This window comes from Phoca vitulina, unplaced genomic scaffold, assembly GCF_004348235.1.
Source record: "Phoca vitulina isolate PV1807 unplaced genomic scaffold, GSC_HSeal_1.0 scaffold5, whole genome shotgun sequence".
In the NCBI taxonomy this organism is placed as follows: Eukaryota; Metazoa; Chordata; class Mammalia; order Carnivora; family Phocidae; genus Phoca; species Phoca vitulina.
In genome coordinates this window covers 36570309-36594536 of record NW_022589708.1, presented here as the reverse complement: position 1 = coordinate 36594536, position 24228 = coordinate 36570309, and the positions used below count along the sequence as shown (strand labels likewise).

Here is a 24228-nt window from a genome sequence, read left to right as displayed (position 1 = left end):
AAAAAGGACAGGAGGGAGAGAGGGAAAGAAGCAGGAATGAAAACTGTTATATTTTCTATAGCTTTTACAGGTGTATGGTAGTGATGTGATTTCACACAGGAAGTAGTTTAAATAGGGCAATGGCTAATTTATTAAATTGTTGTATCATACCATAGCAAAAAAGGAAATAAAACTTAAATATAATAGTCACCATTCTTCTACAAAAAATATTATCTCCCCCCCAAATAGCCTTTACAAAAAAGAAAAGAAAAGCAGGTGATGCATGCTTCACAAACAGCAGAATATTCTTATTCCTTGTCTTCATGATTTTCCAGGCAACGTGCAATTCATTTCAATTTTGTTCTTTTATTTATTGCTCAATTTTGTTTTTTCTTATTTGCTATTGAAGATTGCTATATGAAGTCTATCAAATATACAACTTAATGGATACTCCAGCCTCTGGTTTTACTGATGACTATGAACAATAAGACCAAAAAAAAGAGAGAGAGAGACAGCTTTATTATTACCTACTGCCACTTAAAGATAAACCATGGCTCAGTTATTAGGGGGAATTAGATGTCTTTTTCCAATCAGATATGGAGAGAATGTAATGCTTGAGGGTAAATAACATTTAAGTAAGAGGCATAAATATAATTAAATTACAATTCTCAAAACAAGTAAAACAGTGCTGTATCTCAAATAAACAAAAACAGTGGTGATATATTGTACCTGAGATGTATCTATATCTATTTCTATATCTATACATAAATATTTATTTAAAAGATTTCATTTATTTATTTGAGAGAGAGAGAGAACAAGTGCGAGGTAGGGGCAGAGGGAGAGGGAGAAGCAGACTCCCTGCCGAGCAGGGAGCCAATGGGGGCCTAATCCCATGACCCCAAGATCATGACTGAGCCGAAGGCAGTCACTTAACTGACTGAGCCAGCCAGGTGCCCCACACGTGATATTTTTAAAAGGAGTGAAGAGAAATAAAATTTGGTTAAAAATTAAATAAATGATATAATTGTAATTATTGAATGTGTCTAATACAGGTAATGACCAATCTTTATCATGTACTTATTTTCTTTCAGGTATTGTATTAAATCATATTAAATAAAGAGTAATAACCCCATTTCACAGATAGAAGCTTACTCCTATTTTATACGGCTCTCAAGTGGGGGTGCCCAGGGTCCTGGGATGGAGCCCCATGTCAGGCTCCCTGCTCAGTGGGGAGTCTGCTTCTCCCTCTCCCTCTGCCTCCCCTCCTTGCTTGTGCTCTCTCTCTTTCTAAAATAAATAAATAAAATTAAGAAAAAAAATGTTTGTATGGCTGTCAAATGAATAAGTTTATCTTAGAACAGGGGGAAAAAAGAAAGGAAAATAAAGCAAAACTATATAGTAAATAGTAAATAATAAAATAATAAAACAGCAACAATAACAAGAAAAAATATCTTAAAGAACCAGAAATGAAAATGTAGAGAAGGAAAAGCTTTCTCTTGATCCTCTAGGGTCCCTGGCTGGATCTGAAAATTAAATTGGTGAAGACAGATTAAGAGGAGAAAAGCATACAAATTTATTTAATATATAAGTTTTACATGACATGGGAGCCTTCCTAAGGAAATGAAAACCCAAAGAAACACTTAGACCTATGTACTTTTATGCTAGGTTTGATGAAGAGTAGACAGCTGTGAAGGAATATGGTAGGTTGAGGAGTATAAGGAGTATGACAGGTTGAAGAGTAAGCAAGTTCAGTCTATTTATTGAGATTCTTCAAGGTGATCTTTGTCTTCAAAGATAAGGATATTCCTTTCCTCTGGGTATGGGGAAGGCGCCTCTCACTTGTGGGTTTTATGACCTGTTTCAGAAGGACAAGGGGCTGGGAGAGAAGGTCAGAGTGATCTTCCTGCATCGGCCGTTTTCTCAAATTCCTTCAGCTTAAAATATTCAATGTGCGAGGGTGCCATATTTTGGGGTAATGTGTAATGAACCCCTTCAAAAATTATATTTATGCTAGTGTTAGGTAGGTATTGACTACTGGAAGATGTAACATTGGATTTTTTTTTTTTTTTTAACAAATACAGCTATAATGTTGGCAGGCATTACACTTCAACCACTCTCAGGCAGTTACTATACCTTTTTATAAAAGAACTTTAGGAATCTGAGAGGATTATCAGTTACCTAATAAACATGATACAACTATTTATATTTTAACAAACTGAAAATATTAATGACAGTCTGCATCACTGCAAATACCAACGTGGCAATTGTAACAGGGATCTCAAGCTTGCTATCCCTTTTGAAGAGCACTCCAAGAAACATCAGGATGACATCGGAAATAAAAAAAGAATTTAGAAAACCTATGGTATTCAAAAAGAGAAAATTTGGAAAATAAAACTGTATCTAGTCTGTCAGCATTATAGCTGTTTCCAAAAGACCGCTGTTGGAGTTTAAAATACAAGAGCTCATTTAATGCCTAATAATTTAGGGCAATCATCTTGACTTTTTCATCTTTTTTTTTTTTTTCTCTACTGTATTAAAATAAGAGATTTGAATAGAGGAAATCTTATTGTGAGTTCAATATAGGAAGGAAGACTGTAAAGGAATGAATTTAATTTGCTTGTTAATTAGTAATTAACAACAAAATGTTAGAAGTGGGTTTTCACTGCTCAAATTCTATGTGTTTAAATTTTGTGAATTAACTAAAGTATTTTAAAGACAATGCCCACCCTTGCAAGAAAAAAAAAAAATCAGACCTGTGGACTATCCCTCACGGATAGTATATGAGGTTATGATCCTGTGCTCACCCACTGGTGTAGTAATAGTTCTGGTTTTCTGATACTGACTCTAAAGGTGGTGCATCCCTGCCTCTGGACGCTTAACTTAACTCTTCCAGTTAACCTTTCATCCACACTACTCAGGAGGCTTAGGATTGTCTCTGAATTGTTCAACATGGAATCATATTAATATTGAATAAATAAGGGGTGAATGATTGGAATTTATCTGAACCCTATCTTCCTGGAAAGCTTGTCGAGAGACCCTCCCCTCCCCTTCTGTGTTCTGAGAAATGGCTAACTGCGAAAGTGTGACTTTTCTGGCATATTCCAAGAATTAAACACCTCCAGCCTTCAAATAGGACTCACTGTCATCCTTCTTCAAAACCCCTTCGTTTCCATGACAATGAACCCTACTTTTTCCTCCCTAGTCTTTTATTTTTTTTTTAAAGATTTTATTTATTTATTTGAGAGAGAGAGAATGAGAGAGAGAGCACATGAGAGGGGGGAGGGTCAGAGGGAGGAGCAGACTCCCTGCAGAGCAGGGAGCCCGATGCGGGACTTGATCCCGGGACTCCAGGATCATGACCTGAGCCGAAGGCAGTCCCTTAACCAACTGAGCCACCCAGGCGCCCACCTCCCTAGTCTTTTAAAACATCTTCATTAAAGAACATTCCTTCTATTACAACAGCCTGAATTTAAAATCATCTATGTAATTTGGTCTTTCACATGACTTTTTTGATTGATAAAGTGAATAGAATGTGGTAAATGGACATTAGGAAGAGTTTGAGTATGACAGGAATAGATAATTTTTTATATTTATAACTGTATTTTAATTTTTGAAAATTTTCTTTTTTCTCTTTGAATTAGAAAATTTTTCCTTTTTTCCCTGGCCCTACTACAAACAGGATTGCTTTCATGATGTGTGAAATTAACTTGATGATCTAGTTATTTAGTTTATATTTTTTTAAAGGTTTTTTGTTGTTGTTTTTTTCTGATTCAGAGCTAGTGCTAATGTTAACCTGGGTTTTGTTAATAGGTGTACATTTCTCAGAGAAAATAAATAAATTTTATGAAAAATGTATTCATAAATTGCTTCTCTTAAAATGATTGTCTAGTAGTAAACAATCTTTTGATTTTCTCTGTAAACATTTACCATGCATAGTGGTATCACAGTTAAAGGGGTCTTTTTCTTTTTCTTTTTATTTAGAGAGGGAGAGAGAGAGAGATGGAGTGGTCAGAGGGAGAGAAAGAATCTTGAACAGGCTTAATGCCCAGCATGGAACCCAACATGGGGCTTGATCTCACAACCCTGAGATCATGACCTGAGCCCAAATCCAGAGGTGGACGCTTAACCGACTCAGCCACCCAAGCACTCTCACGGGGGGCCTTTTTTTTGTTTTGTTTTCTTTATTAACCTTTATCAACGATTTGCCAAGGCATAGACATTGGGCTAAGTAGTTTAAATAATTTTCACAGTCCTCTCAATATACTTACAGTGAAGAAGGTCCGGAACAAAGAAGTTAAGTAATTTGCCCAACTCACATAACTGGAAAAAGACAGAGCCTAGACATAGCCCGGGTGATCCGAACCCAAAATATAACCTCTTAACCACTAAAAATACTTCCAGAATGTTTAAGGGAATGTTCTGTATATTATCGAATTTACTACAAATACAAGACAAAAAAAATACATATCTGAATTAAACTAATAAAATGGAAGTTCATTCAGTAATTCCTGCTATTTGGATTCTTATCCATAATTTATAGTTCCAAAGAAAGAAAAGTCGATTGATAAATACATATAATGATTCTTTTTCTTGAGGCCTTACACAAGAGAGAAAGGTACCCTAAAATTTTCCAAATTAAAGCTACTTAGCATTGTTAACATAGGAATTCAAGATTAATAGTTTTGCATTTCCTAAGGATTCATCAGAAAACAGTGTGAGATTTATTTCTGAGACTCTGAAGAAAGGACCAGCAGAAATACCCTCCTCCTACCTAAATTTAGCAGTGTTAGGTATGCAGGGGGACAAGTGGGAAGTGGTTAGAGAAAGAACATAATTGCTTTCTACATCTCACTTCAAGACTACTTCAGATCCCTCCTCCTGACTTTTTTATCATTACAAATACGAGTTTCTTGCGTAAATCCTTCTTCATCTCCCCGAGCAATTTGATATTCCCTGATCAACTTCTTTTACATCTGGTACTTAAATCTATCATAGCACTTATTCAGGGTATTATTTGCCTATAAGTGGCCTTTCTTCTCATGGTGCTGGTTATAGCACATTTGTTGTTTAAAATTATGCCTCCAATGTCAGTTTGGATTCCTGGCATTATAGAAGGTTTTTAGTGAATATTTGACAGATGAATATATTGCATTATGAACATATTACATTTAACTTATCTTTACTCTATAAATTAGAGAATCATTTACTCATTTTAACCTAGATCTGTAATTTCTATATGTTTGCATAATTCAAGTCAATTGAAGAATTGAGATTTCTCTGAAAATTCTTGATTGTTTCGATTGGTGTTCTGTTTAAATTAATAGCATCAGAATATATGAATATATTTAGTCCAAAAAGTTTTTCAACCACTAAAATAATGCCTTTTATGACCATAGCTCTGATTAATTCTGATTGTGAATGTAGGTCTAGGGATGTGATATATTTTTTAAAGAAATGTACTTCTATACCCTAAACCATTTGATAAGCAACAAATGCATAAAATATTAGACTAGGCATCAAAACATAAACATTTTGTTGACTGGTTAAGCTGCTTCTCTGTTCCTACTCTTCGGGAGAGTAAGTAGATGCTCTTGATTTCCTAGGATTTAGAAAAATTAATGTAACGCATTGTATGTTAAAATAAGACACCTTTTTGACTCTGAAAACACCTTTACTTTCCTTCACTACACTGTTTGGTATTACTTTGCTAGTTCAGTTCAGTAGTCAAGCTTTTAGTCTCCATGGTTACTTTTGCAAATGTAATTTGGTGAGAAGATCAGAGTAAAAATCAATCAAGGCAGTGCTTAGACATGCAATTTAGCTATTCTCCCTAATGTGTACACATCATAGCAAGTTTCCTACAGTTCTTTAGGAATTCTCTTAATTTTTTAATTGACATCAAACCAGCTTTAATATAATTCCCCTTTTCAAACATCTGAATTAAAAATAAATTCCGTGTAAGCATCTTCTATACCAGTTAAAATCTAAATATGCCATTTGTATCAGCCAATTATTGTACATTATTTATATCTGGGAATAGAAGTGAGGGAAAGGACCAGGTTTTGGACATTTGAAAAAATATAAGCATTTAAGTATATATTATTTTTAAAAGGACTTCAATATTTTTGTGTATGGGCCTGAAGGATAAAGGATATGATAATTGTGAATTTCCAGACAGTCGTATCTTAACTTTCTGAATTATTACTAAGAGAAATAAATTTATTTAAATTTATGTTGAAATAACTAGCAAAGGTGATTGGTCCTAAGATAGGGAAAAATGCAGTAGAATAGAAATACATTTATGTTACACAAAGATATTAAGTTATAATGAGTATAATATTATCTATATAAAATAAGGACACTGTACATTTTTTACTGTAAGTAATCTAGGATCCATAAGTTAGGTAATTTGAGCCCATGTGAGCAAATATTTATCTTCTCATTAGTATTATTTAATAAAATGAATTTTTATAGCTGTATTATGGAATTCTATTCCTAGTTCTGTGATGGATAGAGTATAATTCTGAAGAAACTGTTATTTTCAAAATTGAGATAAAGATGAATTAGTAATACATATGAAAGTATTTTATAAACATGAACAATATTTTTGGTTTTAAGTGTGTGTGCTTTGTATTTGAAAAATACTATTAGTGGTTGTTTTCTTCATAGAATAAATATCAACTTTTAAAAATAATTATGTCAACAAATAATATTTTCCTTAAATTTCTAAATTGAACTTTCAAAGTCTTGGTAATTTAGTTATAAATCTATGAAATAGTAACAATACTTTTTAAGGGGGCCCTGATTAATATGTGCTTATATAAATTTAAGCATATAAATTCCCTTAAATAATCAGTCCCATTTTCAGCTTATTTAAATTCCCTCTGACACTTTAATCTACATTCATAAATATAATAATGCTTGTGTTTTAAGTTTGTGAAGTATTTATCCTTAGACAGAAAGCTTTAAAAACATTAGTCAATTCTAATAAATGTGTTAAAATAATAAAGTCAATGATTTAATTTTTAAAATTCAAATGTTTATAAACTTTGTCACATTTTCTTTTACCCTTCCACATAAAATTTAAAATCTAAAATCAATATTACTTCCTAAATCTTAATATTACTTACTAGGATCTTAAGTCAGTTATGATGAATTTCTAACACAACAAAATCTATAAATACTATTAAATTAGTTAAACAAGGAGTCCATTAGACTGAGGTGGCCTCAGTCTATATGCTTGTTAATGGCTCTAAGTTATGAAATCAGAGTGCTAGTAAGAACAACCACTCTCAGTCAACAAAGCTTTAAGCTATAGCCAGTCAAGTAATTTCCTTCACTTCCGCACCTTTATGTAAGTCTTTACCCTGACTCCTTTAGGTGGAGTGCTTTTAACCACTTTTGGTTTGGCCCTGCCACACTGGAATCTATTTTTTTCAGTTAACTCTTAAAATGTTTAACATGCCTCATTTTACATTTTAACAATACAAAACTTTTAATTTTACCTCGCAGTTTAATGCAAAAGGCATTGCTGCTGTGGATTTGATTTTCTCCATCACCAATATAAGAATTCTAAGTCTCATTTTGAAAATACAAGTTCCTCAGTAGGCAGAATAGGTTTGCCCTTCTAATAAGCAAACTGGGGATTAGTTCCCAAGCAAACTAAAATTACCATCTCAAGAGAATTGAGGTCAGTAAGAATCACTCGGATTGATTATAAGCCAGAAATTTGGCTACATGAAGCCAGGGACTACTTTCCTCTCCAGTCTCAGTAAGACTGAAACAGATTATAAAATAATGGGTATAATGTAAACATATGATCTACTTTCTCTTGTATCTTCCTTTGTAAAAATTGCAGCTTCTCATAATTGGAACTCTCTGCTTACCATATATCCCACTTCACCTAGCTCACTACTATTTCTCTGCTGGGTTTTGGGAGTAATCCAGTAAGTAGACCCTTCCTCATCTAATTTCTGAACCAGTTAAAAATTAGACCAAGGGAAAGCAGTTGAGAACTAAAACATTACTGTTATTCCTGATAAAGTTTGTACTGGAGTACATGGATTAAATATGAGAGCTGAGCAGGATTGCTGACTCCCTACTTGATACCTTCATTGAGAAAACCAGAGAGGGAAATAGAGTTTGCAGAGAAATAATTACTTACATTGGTGTTTCTCAAAGTTTAACAAGTCACATTAGATACTTTGTTAAAAAGTAGGATCCCATTTAGCAGCTCTGGGTGGGTCCCAGATTTAGCATTTCTAACAAGCTCCTAGGTAATAGTAAAGTTGCTTGTTCAGGGACTATTATCTGATTAGTAAGGACCTAGACCAGGTGTCAGCAAACTTTTTCTGTAAAGGTGCACAGAGTAAATATTTTAAGTCTTGTGATTATATGGTCTCTCTTGCAACTAACTCTGCTGGTGTAGCTAGAAAGCAGCCACAGTAAATAGCGGAGGAGGCATGGCCGTGTTTCAATGACACTTTATCTATAGACACTGGAATTTGTGTTTTACATAATTTTCATGTGTCTGAAATATTATTCTTCTGATATTTTTTTCAATCATTTAAAGACACAGAAACAGTGGGCTGCATTTGGCCTGTGGCCCTTAGTTTGCACACCCCAACATAGATCATTGCCTCACCCTGACCACAGAGAAAAAAAGAAGAGAAAAAGGGCAAATCTGAAGTTAGACAGAAAAACAACTAGAGGAAAAATACACTAATATCAATTTTAAGGACAAATAATAAATGCAAATGAAGAGGTTTAATTCTCTCTGAAATGAGGGAAGAGGGGCGCCTGTGTGGCTCGGTCGTTAAGCGTCTGCCTTCAGCTCAGGTCCTGATCCCAGGGTCCTGAGATCGAGCCCCGCATCGGGCTCCCTGCTCCGCGGGAAGCCTGCTTCTCCCTCTCCCACTCCCCCTGTTTGTGTTCCCTCTCTCGTTGTGTCTCTCTCTGTCAAATAAATAAAATCTTTAAAAAAAAAAAAGATTTATGAAATGAGGGAAGAGATTTTTCCTCCCCTTCTCTTTCTCAAGAGCATTTACTTTAGAGAATTTGTAATTCTGAGTACTTTCTCCTCTCTTTGAATTATATGTAAATATAATTTTCAAAAACTAGATAGGCCTTTGTCAACTTGGTGACATACGAATGTTTTTTTCTCAAGGACCTGGTGTAGCCAGCATGCAGGGATACACGACTACCTCGCTCTAGACCAGGTTCAGCCAACCAGTCACTGCTGACAAAATCCAAAGGCAGAAAAAGGAGTGGTGGTGAAACAAGAAAGGAATTTATTTCATTGAGGCCAACACCAGGAAGACAGGGGATTAACGTCTCAAAGACTGTCTCCAAAATGCTGAAAATACTTCCAGGTCTATATAAGGAAACTGTGAGGCAGAAGTGGGTGGAAACATACAGGTAGGCAGTAAAAGTCAAATTGATCTTTGTCTTGGAGTCAGTCACAGGCAGGGTCTTGCTGGCTCAGGGCCAGCTTCCTTGAGAGGATAGTTTCAGATCTGATCAGGGGATGCTTTTCCCTCAGCATCTTCTGTCTGAACCAAGAGACAAGCTGGAAAGAGGAACCCAACTAGAAAGTTTGAGATCAAAATGGAGGCAGCTGAAGTCCTCCTTCACTGAGGGCCATCTCTTTGAAATGTAATCATCAGGGAAGATAGCAGCCCTATCTCTACTTCCTGAAGGAAGGTAGGAGCATAACTTTGGTGGGATCCTTGCTCCAAGTTGCAAAATTACTTGCTGTCATAAAGTTTGAGAAGTATTACCCCCCAAAGATAAAGCTAATTAACACAGATGCTCATCCCAATTGCCCAGTAAAGTTAGGATGAACTATTTATGACAAGTGGTTCTATTTAGTCCTCTTACTTGAGAACTAGTTGCTGTTTATCTTGAAAATATGTGGTAATTGAGGCAAGGGAAACAAAAGCAAAAATAAACTATTGGGACTTCATCAAAATGAAAAGCTTCTGCACAGCAAAGGAAATAATCAACAAAACTAAAAGGCAGCCTACGGAATGTGAGAAGATATTTGCAAATGACATCAAATAAAGGGTTAGGATCCAAAATATATAAAGAACTTCTAAAACTCAACACCCAAAAAGCAATTAGTCCAATTAAAAATGGGCAGAAGACATGAACAGACATTTCTCCAAAGATCTACAGATGGTTAACAGACACATGAAAAGATGCTTGACATCACTCATCATCAGGGAAATACAAGTGAAAACCACAATGAGATATCACTCACACCTGTCAGAATGGCTAAAATCAACAACACAAGAAACAACAGGTGTTAGTGAGGCTGTGGAGAAAAAGGAACCCTCGTGCACTGTTGGTGGGAATGCAAACTGGCACAGCCACTCTGGAAAACAATATGGAGATTCCTCAAAAAGTTAAAAATAGAACTACCCTATGACCCAGCAATTGCACTCCTGGGTATTTACCCAAAGAATATGAAATGCTAATTCAAAGGGATAATATGCACCCCTGTGTTTACAGCAGCAGTATTTACAATAGCCAAATTACAGAAGCAGCCCAAGTGTCCATTGATTGATGAATGGATAAAGAGATGTGGTATATATATAATGGAATATTATTCAGACATAAAAAATAATGAAATCTTGCCATTTGCAATGACATGGTTGGAGCTAGAGAATATAATGCCAAGCAAGATAAGTCAGAGAAAGACAAATATCATATGATTTCACTCATATGTAAAATTTAAGAAACAAAACAACTGAGGAAAGGGGGAAAAAAAGAAAGAGAGAGAAAGATCAAGAAACAGACTCTTAATTATAGAGAACAAACTAATGGTTACCAGAGGGGAAGGAGTAGAGGAGTACAGGAAGGGGGTGAGGGAATGTGTTAAATAGAGGATTTAGGAGTGCAGTGGTCGTGATGAGTACCGGGTGATGTATGGAAGTGTTGAATCACTATATTGTACACCTAGAGCTAATATAACACTGTATGTTAACTAACTGGAATTAAAAAAAAAAATTATGGCAGATGGATTAAAAAACAAATACCTATATATAAAAATAAACGATTATAAGGAAAGAGAAAAGAAAATATGTGGTAATGGATTGTATTTGTTTGGCTATATATAAGAATGGGATATCTTTCTGTCTGTGCAGTTGTAGGTTGCCTGGGATGGACCTCACATTCCGGTTTCATGATAATTCAATAAGAAAAGAAGTTTGTTTTTTTTCCTACTACTTTTGTGGGGAGGTTTTCTGGGTTTAGAACATTTTTGCTTGTTTTTGTTTGTTTTATTTTCCCAACCTTGTCACCCATCCACCACATTACTACTAGGTTCACTATCATTTAGAGGAGATACAGATGGTATAAAAGACCAGGAATGTCTTGGAAAAAAAATATTTCTTCATGTACCAGTGAAGTAGGGAAGAAGTATTCTTTTAACATCATCCTTAAGGATTCAGGCATCACATCCACAAAATAAAGTGGATGTCCCTCCGATGTTTTCCATAGCATTCTGGAAGAGATTTTCTCAACATTACTGAAATGTGACATAATCATGCATTTATTAGTTTGTCTTCTTTCATGTCTGTGAGCTAGATGGGTGCAAGTACTGTCCATTGAGCACAGTGCCTGCTACATGTAGATTTTGATACTGGGTCATGGAAATAATAAGCAAATAAAATAAAATAAGTGATTTGATTTTCACGTTGTGTTTTTCATATATTCTGAATACATAAATATTTTTGTGTGTAGTAGCTTGTATTACTTTTCATTTATGTTCAAGGATAGGAAATTTAAATGTCAATAAAGTTTCAATTACCAAAAGCCACAAATTGATCTAAAAACGATAAATTAAAAATGTGCCAATTATATTCATGTGTATAATATATAAATGCATATGTTTTCTGAATTTGAATCTGCATATATAAAGTATCTAATTATTGTGACTATCAGATTATAGAAATTTAGAGCAAAAACAATATATAAAATTTATATAGTCACAAGACATTAATTTTCCATTTGAGATAACCATAGTCTATAAGATGATACAATTCTAGCTAGGCCTTTTCAAATTATCTAGTAGGGTAGTAGTGGGATATTTATAGGAAGAAGTCCTGTTAAACCTTTATAGGAAACAAATTGGTGAAATTGCTTTTAGGGGAAGAGAAATAATTTTTCCTTTACCCTTTTAGGCTCTTGGCTGAGACTTCACTGGAATAAAACAGATTAACGGGAGAAAAACAAACAGAAGTTTAATAACATGTACACCTCCCGTGTACATGGGATATAGCCACAAAAACTGACTAACTCTCCAAAATGGCCTAAGGCACCCACCTTAAATACCATCACCAGCAAAAGATAAAAGGAAATGTTTGGGAGTGGGGAGTCAGTTATGAGAGGCTATCAAGAAAAGCATAGTAAACAAGGATAAGATTCTTAGACAGATTTAGGTTGTTGCCTTCTTAAGAGTTTCTAGAGCTTTAGTCATCCTCCTCTTCCAGTTACAGAGATGGAAACATTCTTACAAGTGGAGATTTTCCATATAAGTGTAAATGTCCCTTACGAAAAAGTATCTTATACTGTCTGTCCGCTATTTCTTAAAAAATAACCAGCTCAAGATAATCCTTATACCAAAGAGGAATATTTTGGGGTGGCAAATTCTGTTCCCCTTCATGCCTAAAAGATTAATTTTAATTCTCATTTCTCCTATTTATACTTAATTTTCATCTCTTTTGAAATACTAAGAACACTATATACAGGTTTAATGAGTGACATGGACACAGTTAAAAGAATTCCCCAAAGCTGCAAAATCTTAAATTTTTTATAGAAACATTTTAATTTAGAAATATAAGACCATAGATATTTAAATATTATATTTTAGCCTATGTTTAAATGTTATTTTTTTTAGAATTATTATCACAGGTTTTAGCTGTTTGGTTGCAAATTTTTATTTTATACATAGACTTGCTGGTTTCTTCAAACATACATAATCTAATTAATAATTTAAACTCCTTACACTCTTTGGGTAGCCAGTATTTTTCAGGAGATTGCACTAATGCTTCTATTCTTATTCAGTCTCTTGTTTCAGTATCCAGGAGAAACTTAAAATATCACCTCTTTGATTTTATTTTAACTGTATGATTGTGTTTTATTGGCTTTTAATGTGCAACATAAAATAAATCAGTACTACAGTGTTTGGAGATTTGGATGTGATTGCATACTTTATAAATAATTTTGAACCATATTTTATATTCCTATTCTCATTAATAGTCATCATTAAAATTGAAAATATTTGCAGAATATTCTAAGACTTCATAGTGCTATTTATAAAAATAAGTTATACTCCAGGGATATCAATGTAATAAAAGTACTGAACAGTATCTTGGAAAAACTAGCCTCCTTGATGCTATTTTCTATACTTTTTTAAATTTAAATATGCCTTATTAATTAAAGAACCAAATAGTGAATCCTGTTTTTAGCAGAAATTTTATCTCAAATGGTGATCTTTAGCATAGCTGAATTATCACTTGACAGAGCCAAGTTTCAAGAATCCTGGATTGGATTAATGGCAGGGTATGTAGCAAGTGCTGGGACTTATTTAACATGTGACTTTGGAGAACAGTTTCCTTTTCAGCAAATTGGCACAGCGGTATCCATTCTCCCTATCTCATATAGGCTTAGAGTTCATTGTCCAAAGTGCTCTTCAATCTCATCATTTGGTCAATTGATGTACACACTCACTGTATGCAATATAAGCAGTAGTAATAGGCTAATATGATCTACATATAGAGTTGGTTGAATGCAGCAAATTTGTTTCAGGTAAATTCCTTCTCAGGAAAGAATATTATAAAAATATCAATACATTTATTAACAAATTTTAAATATGACCACCACAAAACTTTACTGGTTAAAAAATAGATGTAACCACATTATCTTCTCCTCTATTCTTTCAAGTTTCAAAACTAAGTTGTCTATTCCAGGTAGCTAATATTATCTGTATGTTCTATGTGTTGGAGAAAATATGTGGGCAGAAAAAATTGAATATACTTAATTAACACTACTAACCTATACTTAGAAATGGTTAAGATGATAAATTTTTTTTTTCTTTTTCAAAGATTTTATTTATTTTTTGACAGAGAGAGAGACAGCGAGAGAGGGAACACAAGCAGGGGAGGTGGGAGAGGGAGAAGCAGGCTTCCCGCAGAGCATTGAGCCCTACATGGGACTCGATCCCAGGACCCTGGGATCATGACCCGAGCTGAAGGCAGACGCTTAACGACTGAGCCACCCAGGTGCCCCAAGATGATAAATTTTATGTTATGCATTCTTTACCTGTAATTTTTTTTTTTTTTTTTTTTTTTTTCTATTTATTTGACAGAGACAGACACAGCGAGAGAGGGAACACAAGCAGTGGGAGTGAGAGAGGGAGAAGCAGGCTTCCTGCGGAGCATGGAGCCCGATGCAGGACTCGATCCCAGGACTCCGGGATCATGACCTGAGCCGAAGGCAGACGCTTAACGACTGAGCCACCCAGGCGCCCCACCTGTAATTTTTAAAATTCATTGATACTTCCTCCTATCTTATACTTCTAGGGACATAATTTTTCTGACATAAATGTGACTAATAACTTTGATCACATGTGTCAATGGGATATTTAGCTATCAGTGGGAAAATTTAGATTTCCTAATATTTCCTTGAGACAAACTATCAATATTTTCCATGGTTTACATTGACTCAAAGAGGAATTTTCTTTCTTTTCTAGCTCCTGCGCAATTTTCAGCACTCATTATGGGATACGTGTTTTGTAAGCACTATTGCTAACTGCCTCAAATCAGTGACTATAGAAGAAAGCAATAATTAAAGACTGCATTTGGTGCCAGTGTAATATTTAGGAGGAAGTACACATTTTGAGAGAGATATATAGTCCTTGATTTTTTGAAAAGTCAAGCAATAAAAATGGCCTGTCTCTGCGGTATACCTTGTCAGTTTTTTACTCAGATGTGAATTAAAATTTATTGAAGAAAGATACAATGATAAAAGCAAATGTTCTATCATTTATTAATTATATTTAAAATTTACATGAATTTATTAAGGACATTGTATAATGTTTCCACTTTATGCTTTAAACAGTTACAAACATTTGGCATAAAATAATGTGCATATCAATGTAACAAGTTTGAAAAGTGGGAAATGAGAATCTGAAGTCCGCCTTCCTTCTAACAATGATCATTAACACTCCAAATGAATGAATCATAGATTTCTCTCTCAAAATTCTAAGGTTTTTGTTTTGTTTTGTCTTTTATGAACAAAATTCTAAAGGACTTTAACATGCAATGAATATATATAACATTCAGAATAACTAGCTTCCATGCTTACACTGAACTCAACATAAGGCAAAAGCCCATAATTGTACTGATTCTTTGGCTCAGTGTTCAAAAAGCAAAGCAATGTGGTAAGCCTAATGAAAACAATCCTTTGTGTTTGCCAGCTTCAGATTGCTAATATGGTTGCAATAAAATTCAACCATCCTCTCTGATGGAATATGCGGCTTTGATTAGCAGAACAGTTTGTTTTCTGAATGCAAGAGACAGGCATGAATCTGTTTCTCTAATTGTCCTCATAGTTGAGAAAATGAGGAAGAAGCGTGTTTGTTTTAATAAAACATCATTCTGCCTCCTAGAATGACCACATCTGATTAGGAAAGTAGTAAACCAATCAGATTCTGTCAGATGAAATATCGTATCTTTGACCTCTTTGATATTGCCACAAACTATAAAACAATTGAATGAGTTGTAGCCATGAAATTATCCATGTCACAAACACTGGTCTCTCCTTTTAATTGCTCAAGAAAAACAAGCCTTTGGTAACTTTAGTTATTGTATGCTACAATACAAAACAAATTACCAATAACCATTCCTGAACTAACTAATATACGGCCAGACATTGTTCCCATAGCAGTTTGATGTTTATTTCGATTCCTATAATTCTCTTTGATCTTCTACCTCTTTTGACATCAGTAGGTAAATCTACAGAAATCCTTGTTCTTGAAGAATTTTCATCTTAGGAAGTTCTCATTCTTGCCTTCTGATATAAAAATAACCACTCCAGCAAATAAAATCTCTCCAAAAAAAAAAAATAAGTCAAGGTTGCTTGATGACTACCACACAGGCACCTGCTCTCCCAATATTCAAAGAAGCCATCTGTTGAAAAAGATGAAACACAGTTTAAGACAAATTTTACTGTCATAGAAAAGTATACAAATTGTAATATATTTAAAACACTCATATGTGTGAAAATCATAAATACATGTGCTTATATTTTCCCAATTTAGTCACAAGTAGGACAATAAAAATGGAAACATTGAAAATGGCTTTTACAAAAGAGCAATAATTTGCATGTTGAAATTGTTAAAACTTGCATTCATTTTTGGAATTTTTAAGGCAAGTAGTAAGGTATTTAATGATTTTTAGTGACATAAAGATGCTATAGTAAAGTTTCCAGCAAAGATTTATTTCTGGGCTTGCATGGACACATTTGTGACGGTATTTCATAGTGGTATCTTGGAGTATATTTTGGATGAAATAGCTATTACGCTTATTGAAATCATCTTGAACTTATTTCCCCAGATATTATACTGACTTAAATGTGTTATTCATTCATTCTAAACAGAGACATACAATGAAGTAACTTCTATATTTTGTCATAAATAGACCAAAATTATAATTGCTATAGTACTTATTTAAAAAATTCCAGCTTATGATAGTCATTGAGATGAGAATTGAGATTTTTTTAAATAATTCCTGAATATGAAATTGGCTAGAAATGTATTAAAAACAATGATTTTTACAGTTTGTAATGAAAACTTATTCCATGAAGGTAAGCCAAGATTTTAATAATTTGAGCATTTTGATATGAATGATTTGTATTACAGTTTTCTAAGAATAATTTATGCACTTAAAATATCAGAGTAGGGTAGAAATTAGAGGATATTACTCCAAACTGAAAAGAATGTGAATAAAATATAAGAAATAAAACAACCAAGAGCAAAATAACCTCAGATCACATACATTATCTTATTGATTGAGAAAGGACATGGTCTCACTCTCTAAATGTGAAAATTACCATCGTATCTACAGTTCTTTTAAGTGTACTTACTTTTACCTGCCATCCCTTTGCAGGATAAAAAGAAAAAAAAAAAAAACACAGCAACTTCCCATATGACCTATTTTTACTCATTTGTGTTAAGAATAATTTTTATGGATCACCACATCACCTTTATAATCCCATCATGTATTGTTATCTTTGTATGACAGTTATGTGAATAGAATGTCAAGAGACGATATATAAATCAATGTTCCCAAACTGAAGTGTCTGTGATTCCAAAATGCACACACTTTCCATTGTCCCTCTTTTAGTTTCCAATGATTTTTAAGTATTGTTTCACATCAGAGTCACCTAAGGAACTTTTACAAAGTATATGTGCTCATGCCCCAAAACTCAATAGGAATGGGAGGAATACTGGGTGGTTGTATTTTTGAAAACTTTCCGAAATACCCTCTGATGTTTGTTCAATACTGAGAAATCCTGTGCATAGTTTCCAAAGTATAGAGTGAATAGCTTTACTTTGTATCTGTATCTACATGTGCATCTATGTCTCCAAACATGCATGAGTGTGTTTGTACAAATGAATCTTTCCCCTTTTTTTTCCAAAAGCGTGCTGTTCCTCCTTTGTTTCCGGTGTCACATAATGCCACCACTCTCTACTCAGTTGCTCAAGTTAGAAACCTGGAGAACATCCATGACCTGTAGTTTTACCTCATCAACCTTACATCTGAATAATCATCAGGTCCTACAATATCTCTCCATCCAACGTGATTATACCCATTCCTATGGTCTGCAGCCTCGTTCACATTACAATTCTACCTTGAGTGTGAAGGCTTGCAGAGTATGTCTCCACAGGATATGCCACTTTGGCATATTAATTATTTTGAATTAAAGGTACTTGATAGATGTCTGGTACAGGAGGGACTCTTTTAACTCTTGGTCCCCCTGAAAGCAGGAATAAATCTCCAATGTGAAAGGTAACTTCCCTTACCAGGATGATAGAAGGCATCCTTATTACCAGAGATGGAGAATTTAGAGCCAAAAAGCTGTATAAATAAACCTTGTTATTTCTTCAGTACTTTACTACCACAAGCTCAAATCCTTGGCTTGTCAGTTTGTCACAAATTTATCATTTTGTCTAAAAGGTATAAAGCGTCCTGCTTTGGCCACTTCTTTGAGTGTCCTATTTTTATGGGGTTTCCATACGTATAAAACTACATTTTTCTCCCGTTAATCTGTCTTAGTTTAATTATTAGATCAACCGAATAACCTAGAAGGGAGAAGGGAAAAGTCCTCCACCTCCACAGTGGATTGGTAAAATATCCTCCTAACGAATTTCTCGGACTCTAATCTTGCTTGCTCCTAATGATTTTTCACATCCTATCAAGTGCAGTCATTTTAAAACGCAGTTCTGATTATTTACTTTCCCTACTTAAAAGCTTAACTCCCACTCAGCCTTATTGTAAAGTCAAGATTCTATCGCATAGCTTCTGGCCATGCATTATTTAGACCCTGTTTATGTCTCCAAACTCCTTGCTCACCCCTTTATTTTTTGCATGTTATGTGTTCTTCCTGCAATTCTTTACAAATTCTTTTCCTCAAACCAAACCACTCCCCATATTTTCACCTGGTTAACTATTACCTACCTGTCAGGCCTCATTCTACATGTCATTTCCTGAGGTAAGATTTCTCTACCCAGCACACTTAGTTTCTATCATAGTGCTAAGTATTTTCCTTACCACGGAATTTATCATGCTATTTTGAGCATTTGATATATTCTACATACATACATTTTAAATATTTAAGAGAGCTTTTCCCCTTTCCCCCTTAGCTCTAACTTAATCTTATTTAATACATTTTTTTTTTTTTAAATCTGCTATGCTCTCCCTCCAAGGTTATACCTTCAGCCCTAGAATGACATCCTAAAAAGGTTGGCCACAGAACCAATTGGAAAAAAAAAAAAAAAACACAACAATGGAGAATGTAGATATTGTACCAGGCTCCCCTAGAACTTATTCTCAATATCTTCTACAGTAACCCCTCCTTGAAGGGGGAATATGTTCTAAGACCCCTAGTGGATGCCTGAACCATGGATAGTACCAAATACATTATATACTGTTTTTCCCTATACGTACGTACATATGATAAAGTTTAATTAACAAATCAAGTACCAAAAGAGATTAACAACAATAGCTAATAATAAAATAGAATAATTATAACGATATACTGTAATAAAAGTTTTGGGAATGTATTCTATCTCTCTCAAAATATCTTACTGTGCTGTACCCACCCTTCTTGTGATGATGTGACATGATAAAATGCTTACGTAATGAGATGAAATAAGATGAATGATGTCAGCGTTGTGACATAGCATTAGGCTACTACTAACCTTCTGACAATACATCAGAAGGAGGGTCACCTGCTTCCAGACTGTAGTAGACCGCTGTTAACTGAAAACATGGAAAGCAAAACTGCAGATAAGGGGATATGACCATGTATCTGTTGTGTGCAAATAAACAAAACCCATGCACAGCAGACCAAACTGAGTTGCAATAATTCTCAGCTACTTTATTGAAGAAATATTCACATTATCTCTTGCCCCACACCAGCAACTATGCTAGACTATGGGGAGATGATAGTAAATCCCATGCACAGCAGACCAAACTGAGTTGCAATAATGGAACTTGGAAAAGAAAGAAGGAAAATAGAAGTTGAATATGAGGACGCAAGTCTGAGAATATGTCCGTTCCCTCCATTATAAGCAAGGTCACAGTAGCTATACAGAATAAGGTATCTTCCATTATAATTAAGTTGCACTGCACTCATTTTCCCCCAGCACCCACACAGGCAACACAAATCTTCTAGCTGTGTGACCAGAATGGGAGCTACATTATTCTAGCATGATCCTGAGTCTCTAACCACAGTGTACTATGTATCAAGAGATAACACCTCACTTAAGATCGGCCAATTATTTCACTCTGTCTTCCTGGCCAAAGTGATTGTCTGGGAGTGAGCACTTTCTACATGATCGATCGTTTAGAGATCTTTGCTGTTTTGCTTTTGTTTTCTGTTTATGGCTGTGAGGATTACTACTTGGAGCTTCCAGCAGCTCCGCTCCATGGAAAATTCTCTCTGCAGTAGGTGAAAATGGACCTATCTGATAGGACCTAAAGATAGTCAAGCAAAAATAGGAGGCAGAAAGTTGACTTCTGTAGCTTTCCATCTTCTTATTCCAGTTATCTCTAAAACCAAATATTCTAAAGTTAGGTTTTTGTGAACCAATATATACCACTTTGTTTTCTGTTTGTTTCAGCTAATTAAAATTCAGTTCCTGACTGTTGTTATTACTTATAATAAAGTGGAAATCCCAATGAGGCATGAATGTCACCTTTTAATATGAATTTTATTAAAGTATAGAATACATAAAAGTACACAAAAACATGTGATTTAGTGAACTTCTTACAAAATGAACGTGACAATGGGCTAAATCAATCACTTTGGGCTCAAGGAAATTTAGAAGGAAGTAAATGAAGTAAATTCTTGTACTTGAAGTAAATTATGCTGGCAACAGTCTTACCTGTGTCCACTCATTTGTTTGTGGATCATAGGATTCCATAGTGTTGAGGTATGTCTGCCCATCATAGCCACCAACGGCATATAATCTGTCACCAAGGAGACAGACTCCAACAGCATCTCTGGGCATACTCAAAGGAGCCACCATGGTCCATGTGTCTGTTTTGGGATCGTATCTAAAATGTAAGGATAATAGGATATAGCATATTCTAATCACATCCAGCTTTTACTATATGAATGGTACTCTTTCAAAAGCACACCATGAGAAAAAGAAACTACGTTTTTTTTCTAGAAGCTCAATCATTTGAGCAGATGTTCAAGAGTTAATATCCACAATGTCTGGCTTTCTAAATTTTAAGGTATATTAAAAATATACCTTGACTGGATGTCCATGTACTCAACAAAAATCTACATAATGATTTCTTCCACAAGGAAGGCAGATATGTAAATAACTACTATCCACTGCAGAATGAGATTCAGTAAAGCAAATATAAGCAAAGTGCTATGGTAATGAAACAGAAGTAATGGTTAAAAATCTGGGAGAATTATGGACTTCTCCACAGTTGAAGTCTGCTGTAAATCAGGTCTGAAGGTGTAGCTAAATTTGCGAGAAAGAAAAGGAGACATTTATGCAAAAGAACTGAAGTGTTAATAAAAATGCATGGCCAACTTTGAGGAAAGCAGGGGTGCAGGGTGCTAAGTTCAGGAATAGATGAAGGAGCAGAGTGCCTGGAAGGGTGTTTTTTGATCAGCTTATGGTTTGTGTGATGAGTAAGGTGTTTTGTGTTTTAATAGGAAAACCTGGGGAAAATAATTACAATGTGACCAGAACTGTGCTTTAGTGGCGTTCTTTGGGATTCCCTTTAAGGGAGAGATTGGTAAATCAAGAGATTGAAGCAGGGGGCACAAGTTATTATTACTGAACTTAAACCAAAAATAATTTAATTTCCAGAAAGTCTGACTACCATGCATTACGTATGGATATTTTGTATTTTGAGTGGCAAAAGCCTGAAGAATACTTTCGTGAATGTACTTTACTGTAGCTAAGAATAATGATTAAACCACTTCTTTGCCTTTAACCTGCACGTTCAAGGTCAGATACAGAAATGAAAAAGCTAGTAAGAGCCCGGCAGAGTAAATATAAAAGAAGACTGGGTGAAAGTTTGTTTTTTTTAACAGATACAATAAATATATTTTTAGTTTGTTTTTCCATTCCAGTCTTGTGTTTCACCAATTGAAACTTTCAACCCACAGACTCCTAAAACAAAGAAACAAACACAAGCAAAAAACAAAAACAAAAAGCCACCTACATGTTTATTGAAAATAAAGAAGATTGTTACAAAAGAAATGGTTAGGGAGGACCCCAAGGATCGGAAATTTATATTTCTCTATATTCACGTTATCCAAGATGTTACATGCATTTACACGCCACGGTGGGAGAGGTTGTGACAGCCAAGATAATCTACGTGAAATGAGAAATTTGTTGAATGCCTGCAAAACCAGGCAAATAAAAATGTAATTTTACATGCTATAGTTAATAAATGTAAAACATCACAAACACAGGCACATATAGACACACACAAACACAATCTATGTCATCAAAACCTTTATTTAAACTTACCATGAAGAAAAGACAAACTTACCATGAACATATAAAATATGAAATCTTTTATATGAAATATAAAAGATTTTTTAAAATAAGGACAAAAGAAAGAAGAGGAGGAGGAGGTAGAGGAGGAGGAGAAGGAAAGAAGATACCTCAAGGAATCAGACAGGAGAATCCAGAGAGTGGAATGTTTTATTGGATAACTGACTGAATTCTCCAACAAATCAATAGCAAAACAAACAAGAAAACCCCCAGTAATAATGAACAGATAATTAGGAAGAAGTAGCTGTTCTAAATGAATTGTGATTAAACATAACAAAAAAAGTAAGTGAATCTTATTTGGATCCCAATTCAAATAGACCAACTTTTAAAGGATGTTTGAGACATTTTGAAAATTTTAATATACCCTGGGCATTAGATTTTAATAAGGAATTACTGAAGTTCTTATTAGTTCTGACAATAGCATTGTTGTTATGTTAAAAAAAAAAAAAAGTCCTGATCATTTTTGGTTGTTTGTTTCTGGGATGAATTCAAAAATATTTTAAGCTAAAATGACATGTTTGAGAATTTCTTTGAAATACTTCAAAAAAAAAAAAGAGAGAGAGAGAGAAGGGAAATGGAATAAACAAGAATGACACACTGGTGATCGTGGTTGAAGCCGGGTAATGAGTACAGGGAAGTTTACTGTATTGTTTACTTTTTTGTTTGTCAGAAAAGATCTGTAGTAAAAATAACTTTAAAAGTAAGAATGTATAATACACTTTAATTTTCAAGGAAAAGGGAATGTTCTTTACATTTTATTCATTCTTCAGTAAAATCCAGCCTGGCTTTTGTCACAATGACTTCACTTAAATAGCTTTTTCTGAAGTCATACTTTATCCCACATTTAATTGCTATCCAGCTCTATAGAATTTTTTTTCAACTATTGTCTGCAAAGCAGACTTTATCACTTTGCAAAAAGGCAGAAGAACTGAGAAAATAGCCAACACTAGGGCATGGAGCAATAATAAATGAATTTCTGAAGACTTATGAAATTTCAAGTGAAACTCAAATATTGAACAATTCTCAAATACTCATATTCCAGGGAAAAATAAGAAAACACTAGTATGTCCTATATTTAGGTGCACATTTAGAAATAATATCCTACACTTAGAAATAGATACCACTTTTTTATATATATTTTACAAAATTCCTGAAGAGAACTTTAAAAATTTAATGCATTCTAGAAAATCCAGATCTTTGGATTAGATGTGCCTGTCTTCAAATCTAGGTAATATCCTTTTTTTCTTATAATAACAAGCTTTTAATTCATATATGGAAATGGTGAAAATTTAAATTTAAATTTCTATATTGTAATCCAAAAAATGAAACCAAAACAAAACAAAAACAATCCAACTCCTCCCCACCCATATACACACTCTCTCCTGGATACAGAGGAAGTAATTACATAAATACAAAGTTACCTACTAGTGGTCATCCTTGTTTGCAAATTAATGAATCTAAATTGATTTTTCTATATTCAGAACTCAATGGATTCACCTCTCAGCCTGAGGATATACAAAATTGTTACCCCCATAAATGAAATAGACAGCTTTTTTTAACCTAAGGAGAAGATCCACAGATGTATAGCCATTTTCCAAACAATTATTAACAGTGAACTCAGTCATTGTCAGTTAACATTTTTGATGAAACTTAGTCCTAAACGTTACTTTTTTCTCTGGCTCTTTATTTATTTATTTTTTTTTAAAGAACAGGGCGCCTGGGTGGCTCAGTCATTAAGCATCTGCCTTCGGCTCAGGTTATGATCCCAGGGTCCTGGGATCGAGGCCCACAAGGGGCTCCCTGCTCGGCGGGAAGCCTGCTTCTCCCTCTCCCACTCCCCCTGCTTGTGTTCCTGCTCTCGCTCTCTCTCTGTCAAATAAATAAATAAAATCTTTAAAAAAAAAAAAAGAACAAGGCAGCAGGGGCAGTGG

At 34.4% G+C, this 24228-nt stretch overlaps 1 protein-coding gene across 2 annotated transcripts in view; it reads right to left on the bottom strand.

Annotated features, from left to right (window-relative positions):
* Positions 1-14631: 14631 nt before the first annotated feature.
* KLHL1 (kelch like family member 1) overlaps positions 14632-24228 on the bottom strand; it is a 355951-nt gene continuing 346354 nt past the window's right edge. Inside the window, exons 10-11 of one of the 2 annotated variants that reach the window (XM_032402882.1) lie at positions 20654-20825; positions 14632-16172 (exon numbers count right to left, since the gene is read on the bottom strand). In XM_032402882.1, the coding sequence (XP_032258773.1) occupies positions 16113-16172; positions 20654-20825 (232 nt within the window). In that variant the 3' untranslated portion in view covers positions 14632-16112. The remainder of the gene's footprint in view (positions 16173-20653; positions 20826-24228) is intronic. The other variant, XM_032402884.1, reaches the window with a different exon arrangement.